We start from the raw sequence: 18491 nt of genomic DNA on the forward strand, positions 1-18491 counted from the left end.
ATGTCAGAGGGTGGAAATAAGTTCCACAAAATTCAAGGGCCTGTTGCCTCAGTAAATTCTAGGCATCCAGTGGTCTGGAGCATGTCCAGATGCTCCAAGATGAAAAACTAGTTGCTGCATCTGACTCCTCCAACCACTAAGAAAGAGGCACAATGGATATTGGAGGCAACATAAACCTCATTTGGGGGTGCTACTTTGACTCACTGAATAACTTGGAAGAGTTCCAATTCTGAGTATTGCCCAGAAGAATAGAAGGCTCTGCAGCAGGTACAGGTTACCAAGTTAGTTTTTCTGTCCCTTGGGCCATATGGTCCAGCAGATCCATATTATTTGAAGTTTCTGGCAGATAGGGATACTGTATGAAGACTTTAGCAGGCAAATATAGGTTGATCAGAGTTTATAGGATTCCAAACAAAGTTATGTTATCACCTGCCAATAATTATCCTCCTTTTGGAAACACCACCTAGCTTGCCATTAGACTAGTAGAGACTTACCATGTGACCATGGCCACCAAGTTACCTTTGAGTTGAGCTGCTCACCATGAACTGGATGTTCTCTGATTCACTAATACGTAAAGTTAGGTATACAGATCTACACTAGATCAAAAATGGCATTAAAACATATAAAATTGAATTTGAGTGGATTCTGAAGGCACAAAGGAATTGTATGAGGAAATGGTTAATATACTTGTGGCTCTTACTGCTGCTGCATGGTCTTCTCTCTTTCAACATATATCTATGACTTGTCACCAATTGACTGAGGAAGAAAATCCTTGACCCTGGTTCACAGATAGTTCTGCATGGTATGCCAGCATCAGCTAAAAATTCACAGCTGGAGTACCATAGCCCTGCTCATGTATGGCTCTGATGGGCAGTAGTGAAAGATAGTCTCAGTAGGCATAACTCTGAGCAGTGACCTATCTGTATAGCCTGGAAGAACAAATGTTCAGACTGTATAGATTTTCACTGATTCATTGGCAGTGGCTAAGGATTTGGCTGGATGGCTGCAGACTTGTAAGGAGTACAAGGAGTCTAAGGAAGATATATGTAGGTAAATTACTCTGAATGGGCACAGAATGTGAAGATAAATTTGAGTCCCTTGTAAATGCTCCCCAAAGGGCAATATCAGAAAAAGACGTTAATAATCAAGTGGACAAGATGATCTGTTCCATGGATGTTAGTCAGCCTCTTCCAACAGCTACCCTTGTCCTTGCCCAATGGACTCATGAACAAACTTGCCATGTTGGAAGGGATGAAAGTTACTCATGGGCTTAGGAACATGGACTTCCACTCACTAAGGCTGCCATGACCATAGCCACTTCTGAGAGCCCCATCTGCCAACAGCAGAGACCAACACTGATTTCCCATTCCCTGGGGGGAGTATGAGTCAGCCACTTGGTAACAGGTGGATTACATCAGACCACTTCTACCAAGAGAAAGACATCACCTGTGTTCTCTCTGGAATATACACTCACTTTGGATATGGATTTGCCTTTCTAGACACTGTGCTTCTCCCTTTACCACCATCCCTGGATTTCAGGGTACCACATTCACCATCATGGTATCTGAAAAGACTGTTTCTGACCAGAAAATAATTTTACTTAACATGAAATGAGGTATGTCAGTAGGGTCATGCTCATGGAATTAACTCTTCTTACCATTTTCCCCATTACCCAAAGCAAGAACCGATAGAATGGTGTGGAGGTTGGTGGGGGGCACTTTTTGAAGACCCAGTTTTAGTGGCAATAATTTTCATGGCCCAGACAGATAATATCCTCCAGGATGTGGTATATATATGTTCAGGTACTAAGATATGGTGCTGTTTGTCTCTTGGCTAGGATTCTCAGGTCCAAGAGAGAAAGGGTGAAAATGAGAGTGACTCTTCTATTACTCCTGGTAATCCAGTGGTGAATGCTTTACTTTCTGTCTCAGCTGTGACCATGTGACAAGTTACAAAAATGATGGTAGTAGTTACAGGCATTTCACTTCCTACTTTGAAATGAATATATACCAGTTCTTTTTCTTTTCTTCCCCTATCTCATTCCCCTACTAGCACATGTGAATAGTGGCTAACCTTAGGGACTTTGTATCCTCCACTGGGGAGAGTGTTGGTGTATTGTTTATTATAGGAGGGATCTTGCATCATGGAATGTAAGAACATGATTGCTACTTTGTTATACAGACGTTTTAAATATTGTTAAAGTGTAAATGAATGCCAAACTGATGAGTGGACTGAGGTGATTTGTACTCTGTTACCTCATTAAGCTTGAATTATGTTTCCCAGTATCATTTCCCCTGTATGATTCCGGGCGAGAGTTGGCCAAGAGAGGAATATGTGCAACATTTGGAAGGCAGAATTTAAGCAGAAGCCATTTCTCTGTGAAGGTCATCATGCTTAGATGTGGCAACAGCAGAGAGGACAGTGGGTTCCAAATTGCCCTCACTCTCCTCTGTCGTGTTTCCAGTCCTTCTTCCCAATGTCCAGCTTTTCCTCCTAACTGCTGACCCTATTGACAAACAATAGCCCCAGGGTGACCATCAGAGAGTTGGCAAAATACTGTCAAGGCAGTAGCTACTCAGAGGCACATCTTCCTGTAGATATTCTCACAAGCCTTTCCCCCACCCCTCTCCCCCCACTCCACAGTCTCACTGTGGCAGTTGGACAAGGTGGCTTCTCAGATTATCTGACTGGTGACTTCCCTGATTCTCTGACTTCTCTCCTAAACTTACTTCACTTCCCCAGCTTCTCCTACAACATGTAAGATACAATTCCTGTAATAAATTCCTTTTCTCATACATGATAGTGGTTCATTTTCCCCAATCAAAACTTGACTGGTATGAATAGAGAAATTCCTGATGGACTTTGAGCCTGTTCTGTCTGTTCCTGAGGCCCAGTTACAACCTTGTGTTTCCTGTATTTAGTTGCTTAACCATTATTTGATTCTATTTACAAAATAAAAAATTTTTCCTAAGCTAATTTGCGTTGGTTTCCAGGTATTTGTGATTAAAAAAAAAACTGTAACCAACACCCTATGGCAATGTTAATTATGGATCTCTTGTATTTCTTCATGCCTGTGAGCAGAGACACAGACTGCCAAACTCTTTTCAAGGATTTTTATGTAGCAAAGAGTCTTGGAATATATTGTGGCTTCCTATGGTACAAAGGGCACATGTGCTTACTGCCCATTATAAAATATCTGTTTCCCTCACTCAGTGTTCCTTTCCCGTTATGCAATCCACTGTGCAGGTATTATTTGGGCCTCTTCCTACTGCCCCGTGGGAACTGGAGCTCAGGAAATGAGGCAAAAATGATGTTACTTTGGCTATTGCTATTGCTGTGACTGTCCTTTGTCGCTGACCTAAGAGACATGAAACTGTTGCAGGTTAACTTGTCAGCTGGTATGGATGGTGAAATCTCAGATCCTTCACAGTTCTTGAAAATAAGATTATTTTAGACTGGTGTAATTTCATATGAACTGCTCATTAGGCTTTTCGAATAGAACAATGTATATACCTATGATACAAAGTAACATTTTAATAAACAAGTAAATGTATTAGGTTTTGAAGAAATAAACTCAGTTTATTCTATCACTACAGTGTGACAATTACTTTAAGTGCATAGATCTCTTTATTTCTCATTTGTAATGACAAGAATTTGGTTAGGATGCTTTGGTTATAGTAACAGAAACAAAATTCTACTTTATGCAAAAAAGGTAATTTATTTAAAAATTACAAGGGTACCTTACCAAAGCTAAGAAAAACAGTTAAAAACAGGGCTCAGGGATGGTGGCTAGTAACAGAAATCAAATCTTGTTAGCTTAAGCAAAAAGGGGAATTTATAATTAGGATACAAGGTTGCCTTACTAACCCAAGGGTGGGAAACATGAAGGGCTGGAACAAGGGAATGGAGCACCATTAGAAAGCCAGGAATCACATTCTCCTCATCTCTCATCTCTATTCTTCACTTTGCAAATATTTCACTGCTCTCTCACTGCAGATTTCCTGTTTTTTTTCTTTCTAAACCACAGGGTGGGACATGGCAACTCATAGCTACCTAATTTATGTTTCCTCTATTCCAGAGATTAGTCAGACTAAGGCTAGAATCTCTTGTCTTCAACCCCAAATTCCTAGGGAAGCTTTAGAATCTTACCAGATTTAGAGATGACTTTCTTCTCTGAGATAGTAAGATAGAAGTTGGTAGAACACCAAGAGACAGAGACCAATTCAAAATACTTTTTACCTCTCCTTACAAACCTTGAGCTGAAATAGCTTATTTTGATTTAGGAATGGATATAGAGAGATGTTCTCACAACCCATGAGATGTTCTCACAACTATAACCAGTAGAAATGACCAGGTGCTTCAACAGAGAGAGGTGTTCTAATGCTTTTTAATATTCCCCCTAGGAGGGAAGTGATCAGCCTGGATAATGCTACTACCATATTTGAGACAAGTTTCTTTTCATTTATTGTAATAGGCATGATTTATCTCTTGGGAAGATATGCACAGGTCCTGGCATGAGTATTTTAAGCACAAAAGGTAATATTATATTTTGTTAATTGTTTTTCCCAAGAGAAAGAAAAACAGAGACTAATTACATGAAGGGTATTTGTGAGAAAGAGATTAAAAGAGATTAATTACAGGGTGGGTGTCAGAAATCCCTCAGCGCCATAAATAGAAATTTGACCAAGGGTCTCTCAAATTAGAGAGGAATTCTGGTTCATCTAGCTTGAGTCACATGTCTATGAACATAGCTGCTCACATCTTCATCATAGTGGGGTAAGGGCTGGAGGGCTATTCTGAGAAACAGACATGGGAAAGGGCAAAGAAAATTATTTTCTGTATTCTTCACAGTGTTCCAGGCTCCCCTAGAGGAACAAAGTTATATTGCTTACGAAAGTCATGGCATAATAAGATTTAAATGGTAGGTGATTTATGTATTTAAAATTCAGAATAGCTGACGGAAGTATTCTTCCCAGCCTTACCCACATTGAAATAAAACTGAAAATGTCAAAGTATAAAGAAATGCTGCAAATGTTTTATTAAAAATGTATTTGTGCTGAAGATTTCTTAAAGTATTTCTCCTATGTGTTGAAATACATTCCTATTATTTATTATGTCCTTTGATGAGATACAAGGAGTTAAACTTAATGTTTATGATATTGCTCTAGTTCTTCCTGTAATTTTGTTTCTAGAAATAATTGGCAAGGGAAGTAGACCACTCTATGGTAAAGATCAAGAAAAGCAATATTAGCACGGACACGTTAAGAGACTCAGAAGCTGGTAATTCAGTTTTAACTTTACATGATTTCAGTGTACACAAAGTTTCAAAAGAAAAAAGTCATTCAATATTATGTTGAAGGTTTTGTATTTCAACCTCTGTATTTCTTCGTGTAAATATTCCCTTAATGTTGTCATCTTTTTGATCATCATAAAGTGTCATATTTAGTACATTTCCAGTACATTCTTCTAATGGAATGGTTGACAAGTATGAAAATACTTTCTCCATTACAGGCTCCCTGAGAAAAGGCATTGGAGGGCTCTTTTTCACTAGGGAATCATCAGAAAACCAGTCATCAGCTACTTCTATACTTTGGCTGTAATAAGAATCAGATGGTAACGTTGATAAGCTTAAGGTAACACTGCCGGGATTTGTTGCCGAGCTAGTCTCTGAGGGGTCACAAATGACCTTTTTTGTTGCAAGGCAGAATTCATCTTTAGAATAATCTTTAATTGCTGTAAAAAAAAATTAGATTTACTATGAATATTACATATTTATGAGTCAAATCTTAATTATAAGGATAATGTTACTTTCTAAAATTCAAACTCTTCTTAGGGTTTTAATGAACAGGATGATGCAACAGTGAAAATGCTAAGTTGCTATCATCATCCATACAATGTTAAGTATGTAATGGGGAATCAGCAATATTTTCATGATAATCAAGAGTACAAAAATCTATTCTAAATAAAATCAACCTGTTTTAACAGGAGAAGATTCTAAACAGGTTAGAAAGCTCAGTTCTGGAATGTCCCTTACAATTAGAGATGGCAGACAGTTTCTTAACTATTTATAGCTAAATATTGTCTTATTTAAAAAATAAATTTAAAAATGCCTCCTTAAGCAGGTAGATTACAAAATGTTTGATCCACAGTGGGAAGGGCCTATGAGTTGGCTTTATACCAATTAAAGTAACAACTAACATTCATATAGTGCCTTACAATTTACAAAGCAGTTCAATATACTTCCAGATCTCATTTATCCTCTCAGTTTTTCTTCAAGGTAGTTATTAGCCTTACTTCACAAAAGGTATGACTGAGATTGAGACTTAAAGGAATGTCATCAAAATCAGATACAAAATGGACTTCAATCTAGATTTGTGTTACTCTAAGTCCCATGCTTCTCCCACTACATTATTTATGCTGCACAGTTGTAAATAAAAAATGTTAAGTTTTAGAAAAGATCACATTTACACCATATCCTAAAATATCTTTTATAATATTTTACATGTTAATTTTTGATATGAATATATAACATTAATTGTTAATGCTGTTTTAAATACCTTATTACATTTTATATTCAGCATTTCTAAAATTATGTAGGAGGGTAATGATTTGAGGTACTAAGTCAATATCTAAAGGGTTACAAAACACTCATGTCTTTTAACTCTCCATCATTACTATATGGCATTGACTGTGATACCTTTGGATTTAAAGAAGGGACAAAAATTAAAATTTCACATTTTAATTTAAGACATTATAAATTTTGTTTTCTAAAAAATATATGCCCATTCATATACTAATAAATGTTTCCCTTGAATTTTTATGATTTTAAAAAATATTTAGATACTTAGGATATATTTAGGATAGCCTCTTGATTCTTTAAAATGTGAACTGCTGGAAGTTGATTACAATTTATTCTAATAAATTGTTGAGAGAAAGTACCTTTTTTGTGCTGTTTCCATTTTTCTTTGCTCCTCCTACATAAAAAAACATTATTTGTGTTTTAAAAATTAATAGTTTTGAAACAATTTGATATATATTTATATAAGAATAATATATTTTAACATCATAATAAATTTTTGATAGAATCATATTTTCCACAATCTGAATTTATTTTACCAAACTATATTGACAGGAAAGAAAAAGTGTTGAGGTATCATCTGAAAAGAATGTGAATTGGTTCAAGAAGGCAGTCTCCAGGATAGGGAATGAAGGGTGAAATAGAGTTCAACAGGATTATTTCTCTCCATTCTCACTAACTTAGAGTCTCTTGGTTAAAACTAGAGAGGGCTAAAAAAGTAATTACAATTCCTAGACTTGCTCATTCTATTAACTAATAACAACAAAAAAGTGAATTCTGGCAGAAGCCTTTTATAAAAATGCGACTATTCTTTTGAAGCAAGTAAAACATTTGATCAAACAATACATTCCAGATGTGTTCTGGGAAGTGTGGTGGTGTAGTAGTTCTCAAACAGGGCATCAGAATTACCCGGTGTGTTTATTAAAATGCTGATTCTTGGACATAATATCAGACCCTACTAAAACAGATTTTCTGGCAGTAGGGTTTAGGAGTATGCAGTGTAACACACTCCTCAAGCAGTTCTGATTCAGCTTTTCCTTAGACCACTAGATAAACAATGAGCTAGTGCATAGGGTGTTTGGTATGCAGTGGGTGAAGACAGAGAGATAACATTGTCTCTTGTGTTATAGGGGAACAGTGTGGGTATTCTATGCTGATTTTCATTGTCTTGTTCACCGAAAAAGGCTTGCTTAGGATATACATATATATAGGGTATACATATATATGGGATATACATATATATAGGATAACACATAAGTACTTTTTTTTTACAACTTACTTTACTTTTTGGTCATTTTCAACTTTTATTAATATAAATGCCAGTATAGGCTCCTGACTTACCTTGCCTGGATTTAGGACCAATTCAATTTGTGACTCCTGTACAAATTATATTAGAACATTGCTTCTCACACTTTCACGTGCCTATGTATCACCTGGGGGAGCTTGTTAAAATGCATATTCTAACTCAGTAGGTTTGGGGTGGGGTCTGAGATTTTGCATTTCTAACAGGCTCCCAGGTAATGCTGATATTGTTGGTCTGGGAACCACAGAGTAAGGTCCTAGACTGATTAAAATTCTACCCAAACTAAGGGAATGACAAAATGGGCATTCTTATATATTGCTATATATAAATAGGTATAATTTTTCTGGAGGGCAATTTAACATATCCATTTCTAGAAATTTATTATGCCGGGTAAATAATCTTGGATTTGTATAAATATTCAGTTACCAGAATGTTCCTCACAACACTGTTTAGCATTTTTAAAACCTACAATTTAAAATTCTAAAAGTAAGGAAATCTTTAAATATGTTAAGATATGTGGATATTAATACAATGAGTATTCTTTCAAAATGATGCTATAGTATCAGAAGTAAGTAAAGACTCAAAAAAATGATGGGGACGTATAAAAAAGACAGAGGAATAATCTTAAACAAGTGGCTCACTGGTTAAATTTAGGAAAATTTGAGCATCAAAATAATGATAGTAATGGATTATAATCTGCTGAATAAAATAGAAGCCTATGAGTCTATATTAATAATAAATAAAATAAGGAAGAGGGTAGGGCTTCTTTCTCACAGTAGAAAGCCAAATGACAAATATGGATAGGAGTGGCAGAATTAGAAAATCATCATATTGTTACAGTTTTGTAAAGATTAGCTCAAGTAATAATTTATATAGCTAGTAAGTAGAGTTTGATGAAGAGGAGGATATTTACATGTTTTCAAAGTGTCACCACACAGCTTGTTTATTAACTGTAAGGGTAAAAACAGAAATAATTCAGTGAGGAAAGAACAGACATCATCTTGATTATGTGATCAACTAAAATCACCAGTGAAGAGCAGATGTACACTCTACGCCTTCAGATGTGATAAACTGCAAGGAAAAGTCACACTGAGGAACAGTCTATGATCTATAAAATAACTGGCTTGTATTCTTCAAAAATGTCAATATCATTGAAAGACAAAGAATGGAAATTTTAAAATATTTTGAACTAAATAATTACGAAAACAAAACATAAAATTTGTGGGATGCAACAAAAGAAGGCCTTAGAGGAAAATTTAAATATTAAATGTTTATATTATAAAAGAACAAAAGTCTAAGAATAATAAAGCATAAAACTCCAGGCAAGACTGATTTAGGAAAAGAGAAATATAATCAGGAATAAAAAGAGTACCATCACTAAAGATTCTATAGATTTTAGAAGCATAATAAGAAGAAACTACTAAAAACTTTCTGCCAATAAACTTAACAACTTAGGTACAATGGACAAATTTACTGAAAAAAATTTCTAAAACATACAAAATAGAAATATTTTGTATGTTCCATATCTGTTAAAGGAGCTAAATTCATAGCCAAAAATTTTCTTAGGCTTCCCTCGTGGCGCAGTGGTTGAGAGTCCGCCTGCTGATGCAGGGGACATGGGTTCGTGCCCCGGTCCGGGAAGATCCCACATGCCACGGAGTGGCTGGGCCTGTGAGCCATGGCCACTGAGCCTGCGCATCCGGAGCCTGTGCTCCACAACGGGAGAAGCCACAACGGTGAGAGGCCCATGTACCAAAAAAAAAAAAAAAAATTTTCTCTTGAAGAAAAATCCAGACCTTGATGACTTCATTGGTGAATTCTAGAAAAAAGTTTGAGAAAGCAATATAGCCAATTCTACACAAAAATTTTTCAGAAAGTAGAGGAGCAGGAACCATTTCCCTATTGTTTTGTGACGAGAATAAAACTGTGATCCTGAAATCTAACCAGATACTACAAGATAAGAAAATTATAAAATAATATCCCTCGTTAACATAGATGCAAAAATTATTTAAAATATATTAGTAAATCAAATCCAGTGGGGTTTATTCCAGGAATACAGGGTTGATTTAACATTTGAAATTCAATGTAATTCACATTAACAAAATAAAAGAGAAAACTCACGTGAACAATTTTAAAAGATGCAGGAAAAGCATTTGGCAATATCAGCAACCCTTCATGGCAAAACAAACAGACAAACCTCTCAGGAAACTAGGAATAGAAGGGAATTTCCTCAATCTGACTATACGCATCTACAAAAATTCTATAGCTAATTTCCTATTTAATGATGAAAAGCTGAATGTATTCTAAGATCAGAATATAAAAAGGATATATGTTCTCACTACTTCTGTTCATCATTATACTGGAGGTCCTATCCAATGCAATAAGATGAGAAAATAAAATAAAAGCATAAACATTGGAAAAGAAATAAAACTGATGTTTTTCACAGATCTCATGCTTGTACATGAAGAAAACCTTTTGTGGTCCTCAAAAAAACTACTAGAAGTAATAAATAAATTTATTTATAAAGGTCATAGAACACAGGTCAACTGTAGTAAAGATGGCAATTCATTACAAACTAATGTATAAACTAAATGTAACTCTTGGGACTTCCCTGGCGTTCCAGTGGCTAAGACTCCACGCTTCCACTGCAGGGGCCATGGGTTCGATCCTTGGTCAGGAAACTAAGACCCCCATGTGGTGTGGGGTATGCTGCGTGGTGCAGCCAAGAAAGAAAAAAAAAAGGTAATTTTCATCATGATCTCAACAAGATTTTTTTCCAGCTAAAGTTCACCTTAAAATGTATATGGACATGCAAAAGAATAAGAAAACCTAAAACAATGTTGAAAAAGAAGAATGAAATTGGAGAAATCATACTGCTCAATTTTATAATTTACTATACAGCTAGTGTGTGATATTGGTAGAGATAGACACACAGGTCAATAAACCAGATAGAGAATGCAGAAACAGACTAACACATATATGCCTAACAGATTTTTCACAAAATTTGCAAAAACAATTCAATGGAAGAGGATAGCCTTTTCAAAAAATAGTGCTGGAATAACATGACATCAATAGCCCCCCAAAATGAACTTTGATTTAAACCTCACACTTTATACAAAAATTAACTAAACATGGATCAGAGATAGAAATATAAAATGTAAAATGGTAATAGCCAAAACAATCTTGAAAAAGAAGAACAAAGCTGGAGAACTTACTGATATCAAAACTTACTACAAAGCTATAGCAATGAAGACAGTGTGGTATTGGTATAAGGATAGATATATAGATCAATGGAATAGAACTGAGATTCCAGAAATAAATGCTCACATTTACAATCAGTTGATTTTTGACACGAGTGCTAAGACAATTTCATAGGAAAATAATACTCTTTTCAACAAATGGTGTTGGGACAACTAGGTTTATACATGCAAATAAGTGAAGTTGGACCCATACCTCATACTATATACAAAAAACTAACTCAAAATGGATCAAACACTTAAATATAATAGCTAAAACTATTAAATTCTTAGAAGAAAACAGAGGTATAAATCTTTATGACCTCAATTAAGGAATGATTATAGATATGACACCAAAGACACAAGCAACAAAAGAAAAAATTAGGTAAACTGGACTCAAGAAAATTAAAAACATTGGTTCTTCAAACAACACCATAAGAAGAAAAGACAACCCACGAAACGGGAGAAAATTTTTACAAATCATATATCTGATATAGGATATGTATCTAGAATACATAAAGAATACTTAAAACTCAACAAAAAGACAAATAGCCCAAATTTTAAAAATGGACAAAGCTTTGAATAGATATTTCTCTAAAGAAGATATACAAATATCTAATAAGCACATGAAAGTATTTTCAATGTCATTAGGCTCTAAGGAAATGCATATCAAAACCATGACAAGATACCACTTGATGCCCACTAGGATAACTACAACAAAAAAGACAGGTTAAAAACAAGGGTTAACAAGGGTGCCACAAAATATAATCTTCATATACTGCCTGTGGGGATATAAAACGGTGCAGTCACTTTGGAAAAAAGTCTGGCAATTCTTCAAAAATTAAACATAGAGTTACCATATGACACAGCATTTCCATTCCTTGGTATATACCCAAGAGAAATGAAAACATATACCTGCACAAAAACTTGTATACGAATATACATAGTGACATTATTCATAATAGTCAAGAAGTGGAAACAACTCAAATGTCCTTCAACTGATAAATGGATAAACAAAATGTGATATATCCACACACAATAGAATATTATTCAGCCATGAAAAAGAATAAAATATTGATATATGCAATAACACAGATGGACCTTGAAAACATTATGCTAAATGAAAAGGCAGATACAAGAGACCTTATATTGTATGTATCTATTTATAAGAAATTCCAGACTAGGCAAATCTATAGGTACAGAAAGTATAGATTAGTGGTTGTCTAGGCCTAGGAGGATTGGAGGAAAATGGAGGGGCAGTGATTGCTAAAGGTACAGGGTTTCTTTTTGAGGTGATAAAGGTGTCCTAAACTGATTGTGAAGATGGTTCTATAACTCTGTGAATATCTACCTAAAAGCTACTGAATCAGATACTTTAAAAAGGCAAATTGTATGGTATGTGAACTATACCTCAATAAAGCTATTAAATATAAAACAAAGCAACCTAAAACTAAGAAACTTTTAGAAGAGAACTTAGAAACAAATCCTTGTGACCTAGGGTTAGACTAAGAGTTATTGGACATGACACTTAAAGTATGATTCAAAAAGGAAAAATATACAACTCAACAACAAGGAAGCAAACAACCCAATGAAAAATGGGCAGAAGGCCTAAACAGACATTTCTCCAAAGAAGAAATACAGATGGCTAATAGGAACATGAAAGATGTTCAACAGTGCTAATATTAGAGAAATGCAAATCAATTACAATGAGGTACCACCTCTCACCAGTCAGAATGGCCATCATTTAAAAATCTACAAATAACAAATGCTGGAGAGCGTATGGAGAAAAGGGGAACACTGTTGGTGGGAATGTAAGTCGGTAAAGCCACTATGGAGAACAGTATGGAGGTTCCTCAGAAAACTAAAAATAGAATTACCATATGATCCAGCAATCCCACTCCTGGGCATGTATCTGGGCAAAACTATAATTCAAAAAAATACATGCACCCCTATGTTCATAGCAGTACTATTCACAATAGCCAAGACATGGAAACAACCTAAATGTCCATTGACAGATGAATAGATAAAGAAAATGTGGTATATATATATATATATATATATATATATATATATATATATATATATATAATGGAATACTACTCAGCCATAAAAAAGAACAAAATATAAAGCCATTTACAGCAACATGGATGCAACTATAGATTATCATACTAAGTGAAGTAGTCAGAAAGAGAAAGACAAATACCATATGATATCACTTATATGTGGAATCTAAAATATGACACAAATGAACCTATCTACGAAACAGAAACAGAATCACAGACATAGAGAACAGACTAGTGGTTACCAAGGGGGAGGGGGTTGGGGGAGGGGTGGGGTGAGAGGTTGAGGTTAGCAGATGTAAGCTTTCATATGTAGAATGGATTAACAACAAGGTCCCACTGTACAGCACAGAGAACTATATTCAATATGCTATGGTAAACTAACGGAAAAGAATATTAAAAAATGTCTATATATGTATAAATGAATCACTTTGCTGTACAGCAGATTAATACAACATTGTAACTCAACCATCTTCAATAAAAACAAAACAAAAAGGTAAAATGGATAAACTGGACTTTACCAAAATTAAAACTTACGCTGTTTTTCATTTTGAGAGGATGAAAACACAAGTCATCAAATGGGAGAAAATATTAGTAAATCACATATCTGACAAAAAGACTTGTATCCAGAATATACTCTCTAAATTAAATAGAAAGATAATCCAATTAGAAAATGCACAAGAGACTTGAAGAGACTCTTCACCAAAGAAGATATATGGATGGCAGAAAATTAAAAATATGAAAAGCTGTTCAACATCACTACCCATTAAAGAAATGCAAATTAAAATCACTAAACACATTTAAATGGCTAAACTTTAAAATGCTGCTAAGTACCAAATGATAAAGAGGATGCAAAAACATGATTCTCTTATACGTTACTGGTGGATATGTAATATGGTACAATCTGGAAATCAATCTGGAAATTTCTTTAAAAATTAAACATATTTACCACATGATCCAGGAACTGCATTTCTGGGCATTTATTTTAGTGAAACTAAAACTAACGTTTTCCAAAAAGCCTATACACAAACGATCATGGCATCCTTATTTTGTAATAGCTCCTAAATGGAAACAACCCAAATACTCCTCAATGGATAAATGGTTAAACAAACTGTGATATCTCCACACAATGTTACACTACTCAGCAATAAAAAAGGAAAAAAACTATTGATACATGCAATGATATGGAGGGATCTTAAGGGCATTATGCTAAGTGAAAAAAAGCCAAGCTCAGAAGGCCATATGCTATAAGATTCCATTTATATAACATTCTAGAAATGAAGAAATTATAGCAATGGAGAAAAGATCAGTGGTTGCCAGAGGTTAGGGAAAGGGAGTGGGGGAGTGACTATAAAGGGTAGTATGAGGGAGTTCCTTTATGGTGATGGAGCAATTCTTCTGTATGTTGATTGTCGTGGTGGTTATACAAACCTATACATATGATAAAATGTCATAGAATTATATATAAAAACAACAAAAAGTGAGTACATGCATAAACTGGTAATCTTTGAGTTAGGTCTGTAGCCTAAATTTCCTGGTTCTGATAATGTATACTTATAATAAAGTATACTTTTCATAAAGTATACTTATATAAAATGTCATTGGGGGAAGTGGGTGATGGGTATACAGGACATCTTTGTAATTTTTCTGCAACTTTTTGGTCTGTAATTCAGAATAAGATAAGATAAATCTATTGTATTTATATTTACTAACAACAAACAGTTGGGAAATAAAATTTTTAAATCAATACTATTTACCATAGCATAAAAATAACTATAAATAAAACTAAAACAAATGTGAAGGACTTCTATACTGAAAACCACGAACTAAAATAAAAGAACACCTCAACAAATTAAATTAATAAATTTAAATTAAAGAAGTCAATAAAAGTAGAGTGGGACTTTCCTGGTGGCACAGTGGTTAAGAATCTGCCAACCAATGCAGGGGACATGGGTTTGATCCCTTGCCCGGGAAGATCCCACATGCTGTGGAGCAACTAAGCCTGTGTGCCACAACTACTGAGCCTGCGCTCTACAGCCTGCGAGCTGCAACTACTGAGTCCACGTGCCACAACTACTGAACCCTGTGTGCTCTAGAGGCCGCATGCCACAACTACTGAGCCCGCATGCTGCAACTACTGAAGCCCACATGCCTAGAGCTCGTGCTCCACAACAAGAGAAGCCCATGCAGTGCAATGAAGCATAGTCCCCGCTTGCTACAACTAGAGAAAGCCCGTGCGCAGCAACAAGACCCAATGCAGCCAAAAAAAACTTTGACAGTTTGGCAACAGAATTAAACACCTCTTACCATTTGATCCAGCAATCATGCTCTTGGTAGTTACCCAAATGAGTTGAAAATATATGTCCACACAAAAACCTGCACATGAATGTTTATAGCAGCTTTATTCATAATTGCCAAAACTTGAAAGCAACCAAGATGTCCTTCAGTAACTGAGTGGGTAAATAAATTGAAGTAGATCCATACAATGGAATATTATTCAGCACCAAAAAGAAATGTGCTATCAAGCCTTAAAAAGACAGAGAGAACTTTAAATGCATATTAATAAGAGAAAGAAGCCCAAAAAGGCTACATACTGTATGATTCCAACTATATGACATTCTGGAAAAGGCAAAACTATGGAAAGAGCTAAACAATCACTGGTTGGAGGGAAGGATGAACAGGGATGGAACAAGAAGATTTTTAGGGTAGTAAAACTATTGTGTCTGATACTATGATGGTACATACATCTCTGTCTCTCTGTCTTTCTGTCTCTTTGTTCCTGTTTATCTCTGTGTGCATGTGTGTGTGTGCCTGTCTGTCTCTCTCTCTCTCTATATATATAGATATGTCAAAAGCCATAGAATGTCGGATTCAAGAGTGAATACTAATGTAAACAATGGACTTTAGGTGATGATGTGTCAGTGTAGGTTCATTAGTTGTAACAAATGTACCACTCTGGTGCACGATGTTGATAGTGGAGGAGGCTGCACTTGTATGGGGGCAAGGAGTATATGAGAATTCTATTTTTTTCTCAATTTTGTTGTGAACCTAAAACTTCTTGAAAAAATTAAGTCTATTAAGAAAAAACTACAGTGAGATACTATTACACATCCATCAGATTGTTAAAAATTTAGGAGCTTAAAAACATCAGTATTTGTTGATATGGAGCAATCCTAGCAATTATGCATGCCTGAGGGGAATGTATATTGACAAAACTACTTTGGAAAATAATTTGAAGTTACCTAATAATATTAAACATGCACAAATCCCATGAGTCAGTGATTCTACTGTTAGGTACATTCCCTGTGGAAATTTCCTTTAAAAAAACCAACTGAAAACAACTCAAATGTCCATAACATAAAATTTGATATATTAATACAATGGAATATGATATAACAATAAAAAATGACGAATGATGGGTATATGCACCAACCTGGATGAGTCTCAGAAATGTAATAGAAAAAGGGGAGACTATATTAGACGTGGAGTCCAAAACATATAAAATTTAATAATGCATTGATTAGCTATATCATAGTTTTAAATTTCTACTGGTGTCTCCCTTGTTTCACATTGTCCATACAACTATTTTGATGCCATATAACAGAAAGTTAATTATGTGTCTGCCTTTCCCACTTGTACTACACTAGCACTTTTAAAGTAGGGTTTGTATCTTACTATCCTCAATAGGTAGGGCCCAGAGCTCAGAATGTAATGAAGCCTTAATAAACCCTTATTAATTTCAATTAGCATTTTGTATTTAATTTCAATTAGTTGGTTTGGTTAGGTTATTTGGTTATCTGAGTATCCTCTTATCTCCAAATCTCTTTCTTCTGATAGGCTTGGCAATTTTTGCTTTGTTTTTTATGCCATTTATCTTCATCCCTGTAACAATTCCAATATGGGGAATACAGGTTCTCAGGCTAGAGATACAGAGAAGCAACTGTAGAAGGAGACATTTTCATTTAGTCTTTCAGTTTCCTGTAATATAAACTCTAACTAGTTTGGGTAATTTAAATTTAGCTCCTTGTTATTGTACCTCAAATTTAAAAATAATAGTGGATAATTTAAATAATTTAAAGACAACAACGCTAATGACATGGTGTCAAAAGAAATTATTTGAAAACATTGCTATAAAATATTACACACTACCTGTAATTGGAAATTTCCAGTATGAAAATTTTGAGAAATAAAAACACACTGAGAATGAGATTTAATCTTTGCCTTTGATGGTCTTTGTCTGCATCTCTCATCAATTGTTTTAAATTTGGAATCTTGAAATATTTCTCTGAAAAATATTTTATAGAGAATATTATTAAACATGAATTATAAAACAAAATTATTCTGTTTCCAACAGTTCTACATAAACGTTTTAAAATCAGAATATATTATATATTTATTTTTAAAAGCACAAATCAACTTATATATTCCCTTTTCATATGTTACTGATTTCATTACACGTATTTTGTCCATAGACCATAAATTAAGCTACTTCTTCGCAGAGTTAATATTTCCAGTTTGAAGATTAACCATCAGTTTTTGATAACCTTCACTCTGGTTGTGAGAAAATTAATCGATTTAATGTCAATTAGTCTTTTCATAGATTTGCCTTTAATGGCAAAGGAAATTAAATGAAATGGAACTCAGTGGCCAATTTTATATTTAATAATGTCTCTGGCAAAAGTAAGTAGAAGGAAACTGAATTGAAACTAATGACTTACAAGGGAAGAGTACCTGTGATCTTTATGCATGCAGCCACAAGTAATTTTGAGAGAAGGTTAGAAATAATGAAGCAGCAAGTAAACTGATCAAAGCTGATCAAAGATAGTTAAGTATAAAGGAATGTAGTTTCTAATAGTAATTCTAAACTTAACAATTTAAAAAATAATGCTGATTGCCTTTTCTTCTTTCCGAGGTACTAGAAATTTTCCAAATTAATTCAAGAGATCATATTATGTTACTTATTGCAGTATTAACAATTAAAATTCATTCATTTATTGAATTCAATTGACTTAACAAATATTTACCGAGTACTTACTATGCGCCATGCATTATACCGGATGTTGTATATACAGTGGCAGGGGAAAAAAAGCACAGCCACTATACTCATGGAACTGTCATTGCTCTCATGGAGCTTAAACACTAGCAAGGAAGACAGGTATTAATAAAACAATCACAAGAAAATGAAAAATTACAACTGTGGAAAGTGTTATCAAGGAAAGCTACCTGCTACTCTGTGAGTATATAAGAAAGGGAATTAACTTGGTTAGAGAGGTCAGGGAAGGCTTTTCTGAGAATGAGATGATTGAATTAGGCAT

The 18491-nt window shown here is 34.7% G+C and overlaps 1 protein-coding gene across 1 annotated transcript in view; it reads right to left on the reverse strand.

Moving 5' to 3' along the window:
• Positions 1-5338: 5338 nt before the first annotated feature.
• CUNH1orf185 (chromosome unknown C1orf185 homolog) overlaps positions 5339-18491 on the reverse strand; it is a 31795-nt gene continuing 18642 nt past the window's right edge. The window contains exons 3-5 of the mRNA XM_029227502.1: positions 17326-17461; positions 6944-6974; positions 5339-5739 (exon numbers count right to left, since the gene is read on the reverse strand). Coding sequence (XP_029083335.1) covers positions 5339-5739; positions 6944-6974; positions 17326-17461 — 568 coding nt within the window. The remainder of the gene's footprint in view (positions 5740-6943; positions 6975-17325; positions 17462-18491) is intronic.

The sequence above is a fragment of the Monodon monoceros genome, unplaced genomic scaffold (genome assembly GCF_005190385.1).
Source record: "Monodon monoceros isolate NGI ecotype Baffin Bay Population unplaced genomic scaffold, NGI_Narwhal_1 Super_Scaffold_18, whole genome shotgun sequence".
NCBI lineage: Eukaryota > Metazoa > Chordata > Mammalia > Artiodactyla > Monodontidae > Monodon > Monodon monoceros.